A 20,295-nucleotide genomic window follows, 5' to 3' on the forward strand; every position below is an offset into this window, starting at 1 on the left:
GTCCTCGTTGTCCATTCAACCTTTCATTAAGATGCCAGTTAGAGACAGGTGGAGCGCTGTGTACTACAATCCAGGCCATGGGCATTTGGACTCCATGGTCATGGTATCGAGTCCAGCATTTCATTTTAGTGCCATTTCCAGTGAGCTAATACAGTTCTTCTTCTGCTTTATTTACTTAATTGTACACCGTGGTTGTATAAAGACACATGATACGGGGTGGTGTCCCAGTGCTTTTCTGGTTAGTCTCTGGCATGACAAGAGCTGTTTCCTGCAACAGATGAGAAAGATTAACCAGATGGAAGAATATGAACCCAGCCCACCATTTCGGAGCACAGCTGGATGGAGTCTTTGCAGTGCACCTGTTCTGACTGACATCTCTCTCTGCCGCACTGCATGCTCTATTAGCTTCGAGGAATTTGACATGAAGTGGTCAACAAGCTTGGTGAATGGTCCTCTTCCTCCGTCCTTGACAACCCACCAATGCACCCACCTGTGTCTCCACGACCAGAACCAAAAGTCCAATATCTGTACAACTTTTGACTCACTACAGGACTGGTACAATACAAACAACCTGACTCAGTTTACTTCCAGACTCCCTTCTACTTATATGCAGAGTGAGTAATGAGTCAAAAGGCCGCTTCAGAAACAGGAACATAAATACTGGTCGGCCCGTATCCCGTCATTACCGCCAGGAACGGTGACGATTGCAGCTTAACCAAGTGGCCTGTGTTTCCTCACCAAGTCAAATAAACAGGGTCACGGCTGAGGGACATGAACACGTCTCGGTCGCCACCCTTTTGTCGACCCAAACAAACCAAGGGCTGCCGTCACTTCTTGGATATGAGCAGATTACAGACGACTCCCCCCGTGACCGGAGAGTGCGCCTCACATCTGCAGACAGTTGTTACAGTTGCTTAACAGGGCAGCGTGCACGTGTGTGCGAGCAAGTGGGCGGCATCTCACACTCAAGGACCAGGCCAATCTACATTTCAGTAAAGTGAGGTCATTAATCCTCGTCTAAAACCTTCAACATACACCTGAGTCTTGTTTGCGTATTTGACCAAGACTATAAATGCAGAGTTACATAACGCACCAGTGCCTCCATAGGTCGACTTGCTCTGCTGGGAGGGTCTGCAAGACAATGTGCACGTGGGGTTGACACACGAGTGTGGGGAGCATCAACATTGAAATATGCCGTCAAAATAATCCTTGGAACATCTAGTTATTGGCTTTAACATGAAGTACGTTGCCCCGACGATGCCCCTTGAGGGTGGTCTCCAATTACAGAGACCAGGACCATCATGCAGACTAAATTGCAGACATCATCATTCCCAGATGGTGTAATCCAGAGGTGGCCACACGTTCCTGGCATGCAAGCTACTTTTAAAATGACCATGCAGCAGGCATTTATTGCCTTTTTAAAATACTCTTTTAGTCAACAGAGTACTTCCTTTATATGAGTAAACAAACCTAAGGTGGACTCATAGAAAATCCCCATCACAAGAGAAAATACCAAAGATTTGAGTGATAAAAGTTATATTTTAAGTCAGGTTGTTTTGGTTCTGTAAAGCTCACTCGCTCACCTGCGCTGTGTGATTTTGCATCCATGTCGGATCAAAACTGAAGGTCAAGTGTTGTGACTAAATATGAGCATGTTTGGGATGTTACACCTCCAATGTTTTTACAAACTTGAACTTGAGCCTTCTTCAACCAACTTGGATTCAGAGGGACATCATAGTCTGGAAAATTCTTTTGTGTCCTGCGCACACAGACATGCAGTCAAACAGGCAACTTCTCAGAACTAGTGTGAATGCAGTATATTCACGCAGGCACTTATCAGTGACAGACAAATGAAGCTTGTCCAGTAGAATAAACACAGAGGAAACTTTTCATTGTTAGACTCTGCATAGACACTTGTTAATGTGTTGCGATTTCATGAGGTGATGAACAGCAGCAGTGTGTGTCAGTCATCCTCTAGAGGTCCAGAATGAGACACTGCTTTGAAAGGTACGGTACATTCAAGTGTATGCAAGCAAACCAGGCGTCTGAGCTTTCCTTGATATTCATGCAGGATTATGCACTGAGTTAATGGATCCTAAATGTTTACTAGAGCTTTCCTCTCCTGTGATGCCACCCACTACTGTATAAATATTTTGAAGTCAAGTCCATCCTATCTCATGTCTGCCTTTTCCCTTCAAAGATCCACTTTCGTCTGTCTGTCCCATGGTGCTGGTGAACATCCTTTTTGAGGTTCCATGTCACTTGAAGAAATTCTCAGACTGTTCTGCAGACAGTACAAAGTCCGACTAGATTTAAGCAGCTGATGTCTCCTGAGAAATGCAGGTAAGAGCAGCAGCACTGAGACTCTGAGCTGAAGCGTGTTTACGGCAGAACGAGCAGGTTCGTGTAAAATTGCCCATACATGGGGACAGCACACAACATCTGTGCAGGAAAGAATGAATGACTTCATGTTTGGAAAAACCAAAAACAACCTGCAGAGCTGAGAGACGTTTACAGTACTGTACGTACAGAAACATGAGCCAAGTCACGTGTGAGACTCAAGTCTAAAGAAAAGACCTGATAGAAAGTTGTAAAACTAGCTAAGAACTATCAAACAAGATTGGAGTGTTTCTTGCAAACCCGAGCAGAGTAGATGCCTGTTTATTGCAGACGGTCCACTTAGAGAGCCAGAGAGTGGCGAGACAACAGAAACACCTTGGTAGTTTAAAAATACTTTCTGTGAAACATTTCCATCATCTGGGGAGAGTCGAGAAAACAGGATGCTAAGAGGCTGACTTCACATGAGGGGTGTCATGAATGAGAAGTAGTTTTTGTACTCATTAAAAATGTAGTATTTTTTAAAATCTACGTTGACTATAATAATGATTATTAATTGAATGCCCAGTGAGTCAGATATGAAATATTAGCCTAAAATTCAAAGATAGATCACCAAGCAGGAAGGGTTTTTCTTTTTATTTTGTATTTATTTATTTATTTATGATGCATGCAGAAAAGAGAAGATGTGTGCACCTTAATGAAGTTGGTTAAGAGGTTGGGTATTTGACAGATACAGATTTAAGTTTTGAAGAGTCACGTGTGAGACTCAAGTCTAAAGAAAATGCTTGATAGAAAGTCGTATCAAACAAGATTGGAGTGTTTCTTGCAAACCCGAGCAGAGTAGATGCCTGTTTATTGCAGACGGTCCACTTAGAGAGCCAGAGAGTGGCGAGACAACAGAAACACCTTGGTAGTTTAAAAATACTTTCTGTGAAACATTTCCATCATCTGGGGAGAGTCGAGAAAACAGGATGCTAAGGGGCTGACTTCACATGAGGGGTGTCATGAATGAGAAGTAGTTTTTGTACTCATTTAAAAATGTAGTATTTTTTAAAATCTACGTTGACAATAATAATAATGATAATTAAATGGATGTCCAGTGAGTCAGAAATTAAATATTACACTAAAATAAAAAAAGATAGATCGCCAAGCAGGAAGGGTTTTTCTTTTTATTTTATTTACTTATTTATTTATGATGCATGCAGAAAAAAGAAGATGTGTGCACCATAATGGAGTTGGTTAAGAGGTTGGGTATTTGACAGATATTCGAACCAGGATAGCCTCGGGAAAACATCTTCTTCCCTGCGGGAGATGGTCCACTACATGCCAGTTGGTCCCATACAACATTTATTATGAATTATTTACACGCAATGACTACCATTTTAGCTCAATTGGGCCCAGGTCACCAGACTTATTGACTCGTAATAAATCACCATGGTACTCGACTGAGACACACCTCCTGTTTTACTTTCTAAAGGTTTTTTTCTTTTTCTTAATAATAATCGCTATTCGCGAGTCGATATTTAAAGTAGTTGGTCTGCTTTCGAGCTTCTTCGTTTTATTGTGAAAATCCGTAAAATCTGCATCGCGCGCTCGAAATGTTGCTGGACCCTAGAATGGGTTTTAGTTCCCAGCTTGGTTCAGCCCCTCCTTCTCTTAACCCGTTAGAAAGTCCTATAAGAGGAGGAACAACCTGTTGAGTTGGACTCGCGTGTCGCTCCTCCTCCAGAAGCACAGAACTTCTCCGTCTGCTGAGGCTCCAGTGAGAGCTCAGCTGTCCATCCGAGAGGACGCTCCCTCAGCTGGGGCCGGGGAACCAGACTCGCTGGCTTTCTCCTGGACTCTGTGTGTCTCCCTACCGTGATTGAGCGAAGATCCTCACTCAGGAAGATGCAGGTCTTCTTGTTCGCCGTGGCGGTGCTGTGCCTGGAGGAGTCTGTCCGCGCAGAGCCAAAGGTCAAATGTCCGACCCGGTGCGACGTCAGTACCTGTCCCAGTCCCAGCTGCCCCAGCGGCTACGTGCCGGACCGCTGCAACTGCTGCCTGGTGTGCGCGCAGGGGGAGGGAGAGCCGTGCGGCCGCAAGGAGGACCTGCCGTGCGGGGACGGACTGGAGTGCAAACACCCGGCCGGGAAGCGGCTCTCCAAGGGCTTCTGCCGCTGCCGCTTCGCACACGAGGTGTGCGGCAGTGACGGGAAGACGTACGGGAACGTGTGTCAGCTGAAGGCCACCAGCAGGAAGGCTCTGCAGCAGGGGCTGCCGGGGGTCACCCAGGTCCAGAGGGGGCCGTGTGAGAGCAGCACAGGTGCGACTTACCGTCAACGTTGTTTGTGCACAGGTTAACAACTGCAGGACCAGCCGATTGGCTCTTATCATTCTGGGGATTCACTGTGGTTCAGGTTGGTTGGTCAATCTTTGCAGCAAGGCATCAACTATTAGCTATGATTCTGATGCAAACTTCTGCTCCGCATGTCCTCCATTAAGATTCCTCCAGTCCATAAACTCACCTAATGGGAGGCTTTAAATTCACTGTTGAAACTCTATCACCCAGCATCTGAATGAATGGACAGACGGCAGTATTTTTTTTGTGCTTAAGCTGCAGCCTCACCTTAAGAAGGTCTTGTGCTTGAGTCCAGCTTGGAGGTAACATATCTTTACCCTGAAGCTGTCCTCTCCGTATGGGTTTTCTCTGAGCACCTCTCAAAATTTCAGAATTGTGGTTCTGTTTGTGATCTCTGATTCACTCGAGGCCTGTCCAGGGTGTCCAGTGGTTCGAAAAAGAAACAATGGTAGAGTATCAAGTTTGAATATACAGTAAAGTCGTCCGTTTTGAATCAACAATAACAATAATTCGCAAATGGTAGACGTTCCATCTCAGAGATGGCAGTGGAGTGCCGAGTGTGCCGAAATGTAAATACAAATGTAATGACAAATTAAACAACACAGAGCTGACCAGAGTGTGAACCTCACTCTCCCACATGTGAGTCCAGAGAACCCATCATCCTTGAAGCCCCACAACCAAAGGTAATGATCTTGTCATAGACTTGTATTTATTCATTTAAAAAAAAAGCAGTTTGTTATTGGGTGGCTTTTAAACTGAGCTTCTTATTTAAAAAAAAGAGAGTATAGAGTATATTTGTCATTTGATTCCAATGAGAGCCATAGAGGCTTATCGGCGCCGATAAATCGGCCGGCCAGTCGGTCGGTGCAGCCATGTCTGTAAGTGTCAAATAAGCGTAGGCAACAATGTGTGCCTGGGCCATCGCCTTCTGATGACATGACACAATGAAGTTTTCAACGTTACGTGAAACAGATGAACACATGAAACATTTATATCCACAAAAGATGAACTTTGTGAATAAATCCAGTCTGGACCATGTGGAGGACACCTAGTTGGTGATTTCCTGCAATGTATGATTCATAGTCTTCTGACTTGTGCTTTCCTTGACTGAGCCAAATGATGTGATACCAAGAGTAGAACAATACGTGGTTGTTGAGTTGAGTTTTCCTGTCACCACGGAGAAAGAAGAATAACAGACAGCGAGATTTGGCAACGCTGGGTATAGTGTACAGACAGCTATTTCGCTGAGTAAGTCTGTAGTTGGCTGATGGCGGTTACTGTGGAACGTGCTGATGGAGGTTGCAGGTCTTGGAAGTAAAGTTTTAGACTCTCTCTTTCAATGTAATGCATGATGTTAGTGTAAGTCTGGCACATCTCTGCTTAGAGGGTCTACTGATGTTCATTAACATTGTTGTGTGCAGCAGTGACTCACATGGAGAGATCCTATTGAGACTGTCGCTCGGTGAGAAGCTGTGAGATCGCCAGTGTTTTGCACAGTGGTAGTTGTTATCTAGTGTGGGTGACTAACTAACATCTGCAACAGTTGGCCGTGAATCCCCTGTGTAAAACCTGAGGAGTAGTGATGGAGGTAACATGCTGACATACCTGAGAGGTGATACAGATGAAGTGCATATTCTAACCCACTGAGATTCAACCCTGTAAACTTGTTTGTTTACACTGCAGACTTTATTTCCCTGGCATGCAACAATACAAGGAGGTGCCAAGTCCACTTGCCCCTGGGGTCAAACACACTGTTTCCTCGAAAGATTACCGCTGGGACTTTAGCAGAATCGGAATTCAGTCCGGCCCCCCTCATTAAGCCGAGATTTTTCCGGTCCCCTCATTATTGAGGGCCCGATTATTAATGCCTGACTGCACCAATAAACACTCTTTTACTGAGCTGCCGAACCCCTCAGAGAGAAGATTGGAGCCAGTTATTTGGAAGAGGTTAGATAGTGGAAAGACAGCGGCCTCCAGGGGAAAGCTGTGTGAAAAAAGTCATCAGGGTTAGTGAGAGAATACGAGGAACTTTTGAAGATTTGTTTTGAGACAACAGTCGTAATCTATTAGGATGGACAGGTTTTTATCGCTGTTGGTTGGTAGGACATGGAGGCTCGGTGTGAGTTCATAATTTGGTGTACTCTTTCATTTCATTCATTGTGGCAGTGAGTTTGGATTTTACAGTACAAATAGTAATGCATGTGTTCAGCGGCAATTCCATCCAGCTGGGCACAGTTGTGAAAACATTACTGAGACATGGTGACCATGGCAGCATGTGAGGCATGTCTCATAAATCTGGACTCCATACACACTTTCACTCATGAACTCAACCGTGTTGTGCAGAGAAATGCCAGCTGTTGTTGTTCTACAGTCCTGCTTTTCCCGCCAAGCACATTTCTCATCCATGTTCGGTGTGTCTTGCTGGAGTTCACTGGAGTTCACGCTACTGCCTCCGAAGCAACAACAACGCTACAGGCTGCTGTCCATCTCTCAACATTTGAAGTTTCATTAGCTTCACTTGTCTGTCTGTGTCACCTTCTTCATCTGCCACGGCCTCTGCACTGCAAACTTATGAAAATGGCCCTGCTCTCAGATTATTGAGTGAGAAAATGAGGACATGCCATTATGAAGTCCCACCTGTTGCCAAGGGCGAACATGTGATGGACAGCTCTTCTTCAGAAGCTGAGGTGTAAGACTGCTTCCAGTTGGAGGGAACGTTTGTTTGACCTTTTGTTTTTTAAGTTAAGCTGATCTATTTGCTGCAAAACTTCTCATGCTTAAGTAGCTGTCACCTGCTCCGGCAACATAACAGACATGGCATCAACTAGACCGAAGACTAAGAGAATAAAAGACCCCAGATTTTTTCCACTTGTAGTCTTCTACAGCTACTTTCACCACATTGGCCTTGCAGGTCACTGGGTCACCGACAGTGTTTATTTTTAGTCCACCACACCCTCCACATGTGATGCTCCAGTGAGCCTGGTTGTTTACGTCCATGTGTGTGACCACACGCTCTTTTAAAACCAGACAAACCCATGGGCTGGTGATCAAACAGTCTGCCGCAAATCTGGAGTGGACGGCTTCCTGTTTCCGTGGTTGGTATCTGCCTATCGCACACTTAGTGTGTGTGCGTGCATGTGCACGCGTGTTTGTGAGACATAGATGTGTCTGAGCCCCGAGTGAGAACTATGGCTATAGCAGTAATCTGTTTCCTCCATCAGCCTGCCAGGTCAAATAAGAGATGCACAGCAGTGCTGGTTTTGTCATGTCCCTCAAGGGTGGCAGAGCTGAGTGGTCCCTCTAGTGCAGTACAGAGCATCTGGCCCCAATAACAGATGTGTAGATATTTAAGTGCCGGTTCTATAGTGTTATATTATATACAAGCTGTGTAATGACACACTCTCAACCATAAACAGGCTTGAGTTCAGCCGCTCGGCCTTCAGCCGGGATGAGAAGTTATTTCCAGTCTAAAATAACAAACCAGGTTTTCCTCAAAGGTCGACTTGGCGAGGCCACATGTCAGCAACCATTACGGCTCTCTGACTTCACTGAGCTTTTTCCAGCGGGCGCTGCCAACTTCGAGCCATCAGGTGGATTTGATCACTGCGGGCAGCTGACGGAGCAGCATGAGGAATGATGCAGGGATTTTTAATGGCTGAGGAGAGGAATGAGAAGTAGATGCTTGCGAGCGAAATGAAATAGATTTAAGGATTTGTGCAACTAATGTAGAAGATGAAATTCTCCTTCACTGGCCTCCAGATCCAAAGATGCCCTTCACATATGAAGTCATCCCTTCAGCGTCATCAATCCTCTCGTTGCCTCAGAAGTGTTTTAACTCCCCAAAGCACATGTGTTCTTCTGATTATATCTTTTTGAGGTCAGCTTCCACTGGTTTAACATGGATTCTTTTCATTCTAGTTTAGATCCATTTTGATAAAATGTGTTAGGTGTCGGTTTTTTATTTATGTATTTTATTTCGCAAGTTATAGTAAATATTCTTTTCTACAATATTTGGTTTTTTTTTAATCCTTTATTAACATATATATATTTTAAATTATATACTTATTGACTCATGAAAGAAGTTGTAGTTCATTTTAATATTGTATTTTATATATCGTGGCTTTATGTATTGTTGGTGTAACAAATGTTCCCTTCATTATCACTCTTGATATGACATTTTTCAGGTAATATTTCACATATTTTTCAGTAAATCCAAGTACTTATATGTTATATATTTTATTTACCATACATAATCACTCTGAAGATAGAGTCCCTGGTATTATTTTTCCTGTGTATTTTATTTTAATCTAAATTATTAATCATTCGCTGACAGTATTTGCTTGTAAAAGAAATGCTGGCTATAAATATTATTATTTTATTTTATGTATTTCTTTGTCAACAACACCCCAGCTAAATTATTTTAGTATATCAAATATTCAATTTTTTGCCACTGTTCATCGACACAACAATGCAAGCTGTAAAATCCATGTTCCATAAGGAATTATAAGGCACACTCATTCAGATGAAGTGACTCACTGATCACCATTGTGTATCTCCTCACTCTGAATTAAAATACTTCATTCTTTCTGCCAGTATAGGACCCTCACACGTCGCCAGCCCTCGATACAAGTTTAACTTCATCGCAGACGTGGTGGAGAAGATCGCTCCTGCTGTGGTCCACATAGAACTCTTTCTCAGGTACAGGCGCTGTGTGAGTGAGGACAGTGTGACGGAACCAAATGATAGATGAGGTCACTCACCTCCTCCACATCCTCCAGGCACCCTCTGTTTGGACGGCACATCCCTCTGTCCAGTGGATCTGGATTTGTGATGTCAGAGCAGGGCCTGATCGTGACCAACGCTCATGTGGTGTCCAGCAGCACTCCCGTGTCGGGTCAGCAGCACCTCAAGGTACCAAACCAAATCATGTCATCTGGGACAGTGCTGTGAGTGGGAAGCTCATGTTGGAGTATGTGGTGTAAGATCAAGCAGCGCAAGTGAAAGCCACAGAGATTAGTCACTTACACTGGGAGCCACATTTACTACAATCCCTGGATGTGTAATCTGGAGTTACACATCTGGATTTTGGTGTGGAGAATGAGTCGCATGCAAACGTCACACGTGGCACAATGCCTTAGGTAGCTCTTCAGAAAAACATCTCAACGGTAATATTTCAATATTTAACATTCCTTCAACATTTGTTGAAGGTCCAGATGCAGAACGGCGACGTGTACGAAGCGAGCATCAAAGATATCGACAAGAAGTCTGACATCGCCACAATCAAAGTCAACCCTCAGGTGAGTCAGACTCGACAGCTGAGCTCATGCCACGACAGTGGAGCCTTCGCCGAGCTGTTTAGGTTTGAATCTTGCTCTCACTTTACAAACAGGCCTCTTAAAAACCCACTCATTTAAAAGAGTTGCGACAGTCCAACATCTGCAGAACACCTGAGATGGAACTACTGGAAGTCAGGACAATAAAGTAAAATTGGTCTGTTGTTAACAATTTGTTTCACACACTAGCTGAGGTGTCAAAGTGATGCTTCATATCATGCTGCTCAGCATGTTGCTGCTCCAAACAATTCTCTTTTACCTTACTTTAGTCTCAGGCAGTTTTTATATACTTCTCTGGAGGCCTTCTCACAGTGGGTGCTTTACTGCATGCACGTATGCATGAAGCATGACATCATCAACCACACTGTGTGGATCAGAACATTCACTCGGATCTCTTGACATGTTTTGAAAAAGGAGTTTTGTACAGCTTATAAGGTAGTATGAAGTTTGACAAATGTTGGGCAGAAATGTAAACAAAAGGAGGGCACCTGGTAATGTTTGCACGTCAATGAAGTTTTCAACCTCCTTCAGTCAGTAAGGAAAACTTGAAGCTTCTACACATAAACCTAATGGTTCTCACTCTCACACGCACTTTTAAATGACATCCAATACATGTAGTCGTGATTTCATATTACAGATTTATCTGCTAAATTGAAATGACTTCACTCACTAGCTGTTGTGAATGTAGAGCTTCAGTTTTAAAAGGTACTGAACGCCCAAGTTCAGTCTCATTCTCTCCACCTCTGATCGTTTTCGTGCAACTCTGAGTAATAGAAGGTGAAATGAGTTCACCATGACCGTGACTTATTTGTAAGTGTGTCCCAGCTCCTCACAGAACACTTTAGACGGCTGTAAAGTCGTAAGCCCTCAAGTTTTAAGCTTTGTTCAAAGCTGAAGTTTGCATTTAAAGTAGGTGATGCCGGCGCTCTACTTTCAAATTGCACCTCTGCCATTACCAATCCCAAAATGCTTGATGTGAACAAGCAGGGTTTGTTTACCACGGTGTGGGACTGGCCCTGGTCCAGCCGCCGAGAGGCTCCGTTAACATGCTTTTTCCGCCTCAGCGTCTGTGTATAGGTGGCTGAGGTGAATCACCAGGGTCAGAATCCAAACCTTCCCTCCAACATGGGCTTTACAGCCCGTCCCCCTGCAGGGGTTTTAGGTTCTTCCCTGCATTGTGCCAGTTTTATGTAGATTCCCAGCAGCTGTTGAAGAGCTAAAACATTTTCACCACTGGCCTCCGATGTTGGCCTGTTCTCTTGGTACCTGTCAGAGGGCTGGGTGAAAGAGTCAGATGAAATAATGAGGCTCATCTGACATAAACCTTGTTTTAACAAGTGATAGATTTTAGTTGTCATACAGTTTATAGCATGAAATGAGGCAGAGGAGCTCATTTTTACCAGATGTTTGTTGGCAAATTGGTTCTGCTGTCATATTCCTGTTATGATGGAAATGTTTTTTCATCTTTTTAAAGAGACACGAGAGGTTCATGCTGTTGTTGTTAAAGTGGTTATAGTCCACGCAGCACTAAAACAATCACTGACCACTTCACAGAACCTCCCAGGTCTCCATTAAGACTGGCAAAACTGTGAGGCAAGAGCTGGATGGGTTGAGCTTTCGAAGAAAGCACTCTCCTTCTGTCCAGCAGTCAAAACACTCTGAAGGAAAAACACATGTTCCTCATCAGGCCAAATCAGTGGACCCTCTGATCGCAAAGCCACATGTGACTGGCTGAAGAATCTGCCGTCAAAGCTTCTTATTCACTGGTCCACCACTTTTCTCCAGTTGTCATGGTGCGGGATATAAATCTGGAAATCCGTTCCAAACAGTGGACCGTGAAGTCCTGCGCCTTCCACCTTGAAGCACCTGTGCACTCCATCAGCAGGTTTCAGTGCTGGCCAGCAGGACCAGGAGCTGTCCCACCCAGACTTTAACAAGAGCCCCTCCAGAAAGCCTTGACCTGTCCTGACCACGTAAAACAATATACTGGACTCACATTTGACATTTGGTTTAGTGGCTGCAGTTGGAAGAATACGGAGTAAAGGCGTAACAGAGACAGACTGAAGATGAGTGACGGTGCCATCCAGATCTGGAAGGAACACCTCAGCTCGTCCATAGTTCCCGCTCCTCTCCTTTGCTGCAACCAAATGTGAAAGCGGGAGCTTTAAAAAAAAACAGATGGATATTTTATGTCAGTGATGAGCTTGACAGAAGCAAGGGGTATCCAGCCTCCTGCACCAAAACTGAAGACTCATTCTTACAGGCACTTTTTCAGTTATTATTATGACCAATGCTGAGATTGAACCTCACAGATGCAGCTTTGAGTTCCTCTTCCTAACTTTTCTGAAACTAGAGTGCTATACATGGAGCTCTAAAATGAATGATGCTTACGTCGCACTGAGGACGAGGCAGCCCATCCTGTAGAATACCAGGTTTAAATAGCATGCTTGATGAATCGAGGCGTCACCTTCATGTAGCTCTGGATTGCCCTGACATCTCTCTAAGCTCAAGGTCAGCTGAAGGTCAAAGTTCTTCAAAGGTTCTTCAGTCACCTCTTCTTCTGTTAATGTGTTAATCGAGTGAAGAAAAATAACCTGTTGTGTTTTTTTTATATTCCAATGAGCCACAAATATCTACTTTGTTTTTGCTGGTATATACTCGAAATTCAAGTGTCTCATTTCTTTGTAAAAGATGGATGTCATTTACCTCACCAGAACCTCTGGACTTGTTCGCAGTAGAGATAAATAAACCACCTGCTTATGTGCTTAACACATTCCCAAAAATCAGGGTCATACGTGGGGGATTTTTTTCTTTTCTTTTCTTTTTTTAAATAGTGTTTCTGGGTGTGTCAAGCAAAACATCAGCTTCTTTTCTCAATAGACTGGACCAGAGGATGACCTCATCTTATAAAAAGCAGGAGAGATTCAGAAAAACCAAAGAGGAGGATGAAGGGAGTGAAAAGAGGGAAGCAATCCCACACTCCACCCACACAAAGATCTCACTTATGCATTATTGTCCCTCTCACACCACTCGGCCTTGTTAACGTCCCTGGCCCTTGTTTTCAGCGGATGACAGCGAATGATAAGGACCTGACTCTGTTAGTCAAGGAACAGCTCTTGTTTTGAGCAACTTCAGAGCCCTGGACATCAGTCTACTTAACAGTTTGGTTGCAATGACTGCATCACTGATGTAATGTGTGTCAGTGAAATGACTTCAGCACGGCCAGTAGCTCTGTGCTGAAGTGCGGCCAGGAAAACGGTCCTAACTCCAGCGGTTGTCTCTCATTCCTTATGTTGGGGGAAAGCTTTTAGTTGTGAAAAAGACTCTGCAAACACAGGGTTTTAGGGAGGAATTTACATTTATTGTCTGATATTTTATTTTGCATGAAGATGAGCTGATTTTTATTGTATCTCTAATATGTATCTCCATCTCTAATAAAATGTATTAATAATAAACTCATTGGTCATTGCAGGTCATTGCCAAATCACTGTCAGGAATTAAAACCAAGACCATAAGAGATCATTTGTCAATCGAGGTCAAAATAGAAAAACTGAGGGTTTGTTTACTGTATCAGTTGGAGGAGAAAGGGTGGTCACTGATGTGTGTGCACTGCAGTGCTGATCTCGGGTTCTTGACCCAAAAGGAGAGGAATGCTAGACGATAAAATTGCGATAGTACTATGAAACATGTTTATTTAAAGTTGTTGTTAGTTCACTGACCTGTGAGTTCAGCCCCTTTTTTTTGTTTGTTTTATCATTGGGATGTTTGTACGTTTAAGTTTAACATTCAGAAGCTCTAAATGTCTTGACCTCATCAATCGTGAGTTCTGATTCATATTCAGATGCTGACTCGGCACCTCTTTCGACAGGGTCACTTGCCCCCCTGCACCACTGCAATCTAAGAAGGGTGGAGGGTTCTTCTAATAATGGCTCAGAATAAGGCTGAACAATGGATGGGCAAAACTTCATATTACGACATTCATGAAAGATATCTCGATATCGACTATGGCTTTTGTGAAAACTGTTTTTTTTTTCGAGAAAATATTAACATTATAGCACAAATGGATGTAGAAGGTTGGATGCTTGCCATTGACCAGCTTCAGCTGTTGATCAACAGCGAGCCCAAAATGAGGTTTGTGGTTGCCTGTGCATTGAATCACGAGCACAATTTAGCCATATGAACAACTTAACATCTTGATATTGACACTATATATCTTTCAGCCTTCGCACTTAAGTCGATGCTAGGACCCATACAAAAGTAGAGAATGCTTTCAACCTGATGTCTTGTCTCTCCCTTCAGGCGAAACTTCCCGTGTTGCTGCTGGGTCACAGTGCGGACCTGAGACCTGGTGAGTTTGTTGTGGCCATCGGCAGCCCCTTCGCCCTCCAGAACACAGTTACCACCGGCATCGTCAGCACCGCCCAGAGGGACGGCAAGGAACTGGGTCTCAGGGACTCGGACATGGACTACATCCAGACGGACGCCATCATCAATGTGAGAACATGAGCAGATCACTCATCATTGCAGCCAGTGAACAGTGCAGTATTGTCATTATTTGTGTTTGACTTTACAGTACGGGAACTCTGGAGGGCCTCTTGTCAATTTGGTAGGTTTATTCTTAAAAGTTTGCAGATAATCTCCAGACTGGGTTCTGATTCCTTAGTTTTTGTGCCTTTATATACTCTAAGGATGGAGAGGTGATTGGAATCAACACACTGAAAGTAGCAGCCGGGATCTCATTCGCCATCCCGTCAGACCGGATCACTCGGTTTCTGAACGACTCTCACGAGAAACACAACAAAGGTACATGGTTGCTGATCCACCACCAAGCATCTTCGGCTGACCTTTGAGTGACGGACTTGTCTTCCAGATGTGAGATCGGTTAAGAAGCGTTTCATCGGAATACGGATGCTGACCATCACACCAACGTAAGTCGTGGGCTAACAGCCAGGAAATGGGGTTCCACAAGGACCCTTTCCTTGTCCTCTTACAGTACATCATTGCTAAGCACCAAACATGTAGGCTTTGCTTGAGAAATGGTCTTCACTAATCTAAAATATGGACACATCGGGAAAGCGTTGACTAAAGTGGCATTATATGGAAAAATAAAATGTAAATGGATATTTGTATTGAAATGAATGAGTAAAACGTATTTGGATATAAATAATTTATGGAAATAATCAAATAAATGTAATGAAATAGAAAGAAGGTCATGGAATATTGAATTTGTAGGGGAATCACAAAAAACAAACAAAAAAAACAAACATTTTGCTCAGTTTCGTTGGCTTCAGTACTTCAAATATGAAATGTGATCTTACGTTCAGTTCCCTTTCCATTCTTCAGGTTGATTGCAGAACTGAAGCAGCAGAACCCAGACTTTCCAGACGTTCCCAGTGGCATTTATGTCCACGAGGTTGTTCCGAACTCACCTGCCCAGAAGTAGGTCTCATTCAGCCCGTGTTGTTGAGTGGAGAGCCAGTGAATGATGCTAACCCTTGCCCTCTGGTGTCCCCAGGGGCGGGATCAAAGATGGCGACATCATCGTGAAGCTGAATGGGAAGCCTCTGAAGACTACGGCGGACCTGCAGGGGGCGCTGCTGGAGGAGACAGCGCTCCTTCTGGAAGTCAGGAGAGACAACGACGACCTACTTTTCAACATTGAGCCTGACGTGATCATGCAGTAGACACTGGAATCTCTGACAGAGCAGCAGCCTGGCTCTACTATTGTTACAGGAGCGAGAAACAACTTTGCTCCTGTGACGTGCTGTTGGTGTTAAAAACATTGAAGAAACGTGGTATTAACTTGTCAGTACCGAAGAAGAAAAGGAGCACACGATCAATCAGGACCTAGAGGCGCCTTGCTGTTTTGACCTGTGGTCTCAGGAACATTTGAAGCCTTAAAAACCCATTTAATGGCAAACATACTTGATGTGTGTACCGTGTATATTGGACACTTGTTTTTCCGTGTAAAGCTATTTATAGCTTTTGAAAGTGGCTGATTCAGCAATATGACATCTTGAAGATGCAGGTTGATCGATGACATGGCACTTTTTGTACCAAACAAAAGGGTGTTTGTTACTGTAAATTCATTCCTTCACACGAGTCTTTCCAACTTTCGATGGCTTGGATACCGATGTGCGACTGCAGTTCAAGTGAGCTCAATGATCGTTTGTCATTGGCCTCATCGTGTTTTGCATCCAGGTTTTTGTAAAGCAAGTTTCATTTCTTTGACCAGAAGGTAAAATACCTGACATACTGATATACTTGCACAATATTGGGAACTTAGCATGGGGCAAAATATTGTGAGCAACAATACAGTCCTGTGACAGGTGAATCAGTTGAACTGAATTACCTTGGTATTATTATTGGAACAATGGAAAACAGTTCAAACGTGTCTGTGTCATTAACGTTCCGACTGTTTTCCGACACCTTTTTTTTGGGTCATGAAATAGCAGACGAGTCTGTGCTCGGGCCTGTGCTGAGTCGTGTCTAGAAAATGTTCATCATCGTCTCTGTGGTTTGTGGTCGATAGCGGTCCTCCATTGCTGTACGTTGATAATGTGAACCGAGTCTGTCGACGTTTGGCACAGCTGTCTTTGCTTTCATTCACCACAAGTGTTTACAGTTTAGAAAATCTGAATCATCCACCAAAATAAAGATTGCACAACACGTCTGTTTTGTAAATACTTTAAATCATCTGCGGGGTAGAACTGGGTCACAGTCCCAGAGCGGAGGCCCACTTTTGGCCGGAAACATTGAAGAGGTATTGAAGCGCGGAGGTACAATACCTGAGTGTGTGGAAACAGCTTTGCTCCTTTCATGGTCCGTCATAAACATTCCTCATTGGAAGCCCCCATACCGGAATGTCGGGGGGGGAACCCGAGCACAAAGGAAACAGTTCTGAATTCCAGTGATAAATTCGCTGTGGACAGACGTCAAGGGTATTCTCAAGTGTGGTGCCCCAAAATTAACCTGTGCGTTGAGTTACACCACGTCATATTGTGTGTATTCAGCTTTCGATAAGGTCAAGAAACATTTTTTTTTTTTCGTTGGATAAATATTATGCTTCACGTCATAAATATTTCCTCTACCTTAATATTCCATATCTCCAAAAATGGTCATCTTGGAACAGGTTTGCTTAGACCTCAAAATATTTTTGTTCAGATGAAGCTGCTAGATCAGGACGATTTAACAAGGGGGCCTCGCATGTATCGAGGCAGTTGGAGGGGCTGTTATGGGCAAAATATGAAGTGATTATTAGACGTTGTTTTCATGTGTGACTTTACTGTGCAACATGTTATTTCACATTTTAAACAGTTTGTTAAAAACACATTTTAAATAAATTAGTATAATGGGGAAACAATAATGGGTCAATGATAATCAGATTTTTTGGACAATGAAAACAAGGCACCTTGTCATCGATTTATTTCAATGAAAAACAACATCCAACAGAAAAGGACGGTTCATTCCAAGAGCTGGCATTCAACCCACGACCTTCGTACTGTAACAAAAAATGAGAAAGAGAATTGAACAATGAGGAAAGGTGGACCTGAAAATAAACTCAGTTTTAAGAATAATCCTTAAAATTGTATTTGATTGTGGTTTGTGTACAAAGTCCTGCTTGACACTCTTGTCTTGAGCAGACTGGTAAGCGCTCGCCATCAGTCCATCCATCAAACCGTCAGTGTGAGTCCTCTTATTATCCAGTCTGCTCGCACCCTGTCCATTTTCAAGACCGATAAAGACTCAGATCAGATGACTAGAGAGTCAAGTAGCATCCTGATCTCCTGTACCGCTCATGACTGAAGCTGTAGCCCTGACTAAAGATGCCTGGCCAGATTAGAAGGGGGTGAACCTTCACACATGCTGGAGACATTCCTAGCACCCTGTGGTTACTGAAATAATCCGGTCTTCCTTCTTGTTAATCTGACTGGTTTGATAGACAATATCAGCTGAGAATTCCAGCGTTCAACCTCTGCACTTTTCAGCAGATCAGTGATTAATATAACAGCTTTCCTCCAGTGGCCAGAGTCTTTTGCAGACAAGAAATATGTCCTCCAACAGTCCAATAACTTACTGTGATCCACAGACAATTGTGGGCTTTATGTTGAAGAGAGTGTGAAATGACAGGGGTGAGTCACTGATCCAGATAGATCATGTTTTGTGGAAAGCAATATGTCCATTAATCAAAGGCAGGTGCCACCGAACATATTTCAGCAGCCATTGGTGATGGTTCTACAATGAATTTCTCCATGTTTCCTGGCCGCCGCTGCCATTTTCACACTCGGCTGCTGGAAGGCTGTGAAGTATCCAGCGGTCAGAACTAACAGAAGAAATGGCAGCCAGTGTTGTTTTTTTTAAGTGTTGGCTGAAAATGCAGTGAGATGCTTGACAATCATCACCGCGAGCTGACGCCAAGAGAATCTGTATTTCAAGTCAAAGACTGCTGAGGTCAGCAAGTTTGTTCCAAAGTTCCTAGGATTTCAGCTGAGTAATGTGCGCTGTCCGGCCCAGATACGATGGGTAATAGCTCCCAGCCTGAAGTGCTCAGATGGCCCCACAGCTCACTGACAAATACATGGATAAGATGAAAGGAGATGATGGATGGGGACTGTGAGGGTGGTCTCTTCCTTTGGGGGAAGTTAGCGAGTTGAGGGGGGAAAGCTCTGTCACTTTCATATTCGAACATCTCAGTACATATAATTTAACCCAAACCACAGACTAGCAATTCTCTGCTAGGCAGCACTTAATAATCCCTACACAGTTTCATACTCCTCTGAATTCATGTTCATAGTGAGTGTTTGGAGCTGCAACACAGCCATGCTCTCCATATAGCTCAAAGCAAAAAGTGAGGTTCATCCTGAACAGACTGCCTGACTCACACATTCCCAACAATGTGGACTCAGTTAACCTCCAAACAGAATGGGTGCAGATTCACTACAGGAGTTGCCTCAAGGCCTTCCTGCTGTGACACAGTAGCACCCCCCCATACATTTCTGCAGTAGAAAACTGAAGTTCTATTGTACATCAGGAAGTCACCTTTTCAAGACTTACGCATTTTAAGTGTATAAAGCAGAGATTGACAAGGAGGAACCAAGGGTGCCACCGTCCGGGAGAGAAAAATGAACAACCGAGGACAAAAACCTGAAACAAACCACAAGTTAGCAACAACACAAAAAGAGGGAGAACAGAAAGGTTGGCGGAATGAAATGAAATAAACAAAACTAAGTCGTGGATTATGTGGTGGTCATAAATCACGCATAGACAAAGAAAAAAAAATGCACATATTGAAAAAAAAATATATCTAAATCAACCTAAATCAATCATCTTTAAAAAAAAACGCACATGGAGGTTCAAAAACACGCTCAGAGTAAGAAATCTAACAAAAGATAAATCACCAGAGAAAACACTGGAGAATACAAGGAGACCAAGCAAAGTCTTCACCGACGTAGAAGCATGGACCATCTGACAACACAGACTGGAACCAGGAAGCTTTTGGAAGCTCACATGTGCGCTGATGAGGTAACTGGTTCCAGCTGGGTGTCATTGCCTGTCAAACAGAACAAAGGGACAACAGGAAATACAACAGCAAAATAAAAGCCCAAATACAAACCGTAGTTTAATAAAACTTCCAGATTAATTGGAACCAACTTGGAAGCTTAGGAAACACCAACTATAGATGTATAATGTTTGATATTCCCTGGCATAATCTGAAGGAACGTTGAAGTGGAGCAGAGTAGAAGTTTGCTCTTCTCCGAGCAGATATTTTGGGTCCACCTCAAACTGGGAGGAATCCAGTAGCATCCACATTCTGGTTTCACCCAAATCACTGGAGCATCCTAGAGAGCAGCGGGGGGAGGATCTGGGCTGCGTGCCGTCCTGCTCTCACCACGGCTGAAATAAGTGGCGCTAGATGATGCTGAGACGATACATTCATCGACGGAACTATTTGTGTTCCATTCTAGGAACTCGCCACATTTCCATGAGAACATGTCTTTTAATTAGAGGCCAAGTTATCCGCTGTAGGTTTCAAACACTGTCGCCGACCTGCAAAAGTGAATAATAGAGTTGGTGAGCAGCTCTGTGGTCGTGCACACCAGGAATTATGTGATGAAGCAGCAGCTGCAGTTGCACCGCAGCAGACAGACGAATGAGTCTGAGCTCACAAGACCATGATAACAGGCTGCTGCTCCGTCCTGGATTCATCCTCGACCAGAGTGGAGCCTGTTTCTTTTTAAACGCTAAATCGTCTATCATAGTGATTATTACACACCATCCGGGAAT

The 20,295-nt window shown here is 43.7% G+C and overlaps 1 protein-coding gene across 1 annotated transcript; it reads left to right on the top strand.

Annotated features, from left to right (window-relative positions):
• Window positions 1–4,060: 4,060 nt before the first annotated feature.
• htra3b (HtrA serine peptidase 3b) lies at window positions 4,061–16,670 on the top strand. Its single transcript, XM_053861008.1, has 10 exons — window positions 4,061–4,642; window positions 9,277–9,376; window positions 9,457–9,589; window positions 9,886–9,975; window positions 14,311–14,505; window positions 14,585–14,617; window positions 14,700–14,814; window positions 14,882–14,939; window positions 15,355–15,450; window positions 15,527–16,670. Exons 1-10 carry the CDS (start codon window positions 4,228–4,230, stop codon window positions 15,693–15,695), a joined length of 1,404 nt encoding a protein of 467 aa, XP_053716983.1. The 5' UTR covers window positions 4,061–4,227; the 3' UTR covers window positions 15,696–16,670.
• Window positions 16,671–20,295: the final 3,625 nt, after the last annotated feature.

The sequence above is a fragment of the Synchiropus splendidus genome, chromosome 3, assembly GCF_027744825.2.
Source record: "Synchiropus splendidus isolate RoL2022-P1 chromosome 3, RoL_Sspl_1.0, whole genome shotgun sequence".
In the NCBI taxonomy this organism is placed as follows: Eukaryota; Metazoa; Chordata; class Actinopteri; order Syngnathiformes; family Callionymidae; genus Synchiropus; species Synchiropus splendidus.

What these genes read in the sequence shown, in the direction of transcription:
- htra3b (XM_053861008.1), top strand. Translation starts at nt 4,228, where the DNA reads ATGCAGGTCTTCTTGTTCGCCGTGGCGGTGCTGTGCCTGGAGGAGTCT. An exon ending in GAGGGCCTCTTGTCAATTTG is followed by an intron (nt 14,618 to 14,699) that starts GTAGGTTTATTC and finishes ATATACTCTAAG; the next exon opens with GATGGAGAGGTGATTGGAAT. An exon ending in ATGCTGACCATCACACCAAC is followed by an intron (nt 14,940 to 15,354) that starts GTAAGTCGTGGG and finishes TCCATTCTTCAG; the next exon opens with GTTGATTGCAGAACTGAAGC.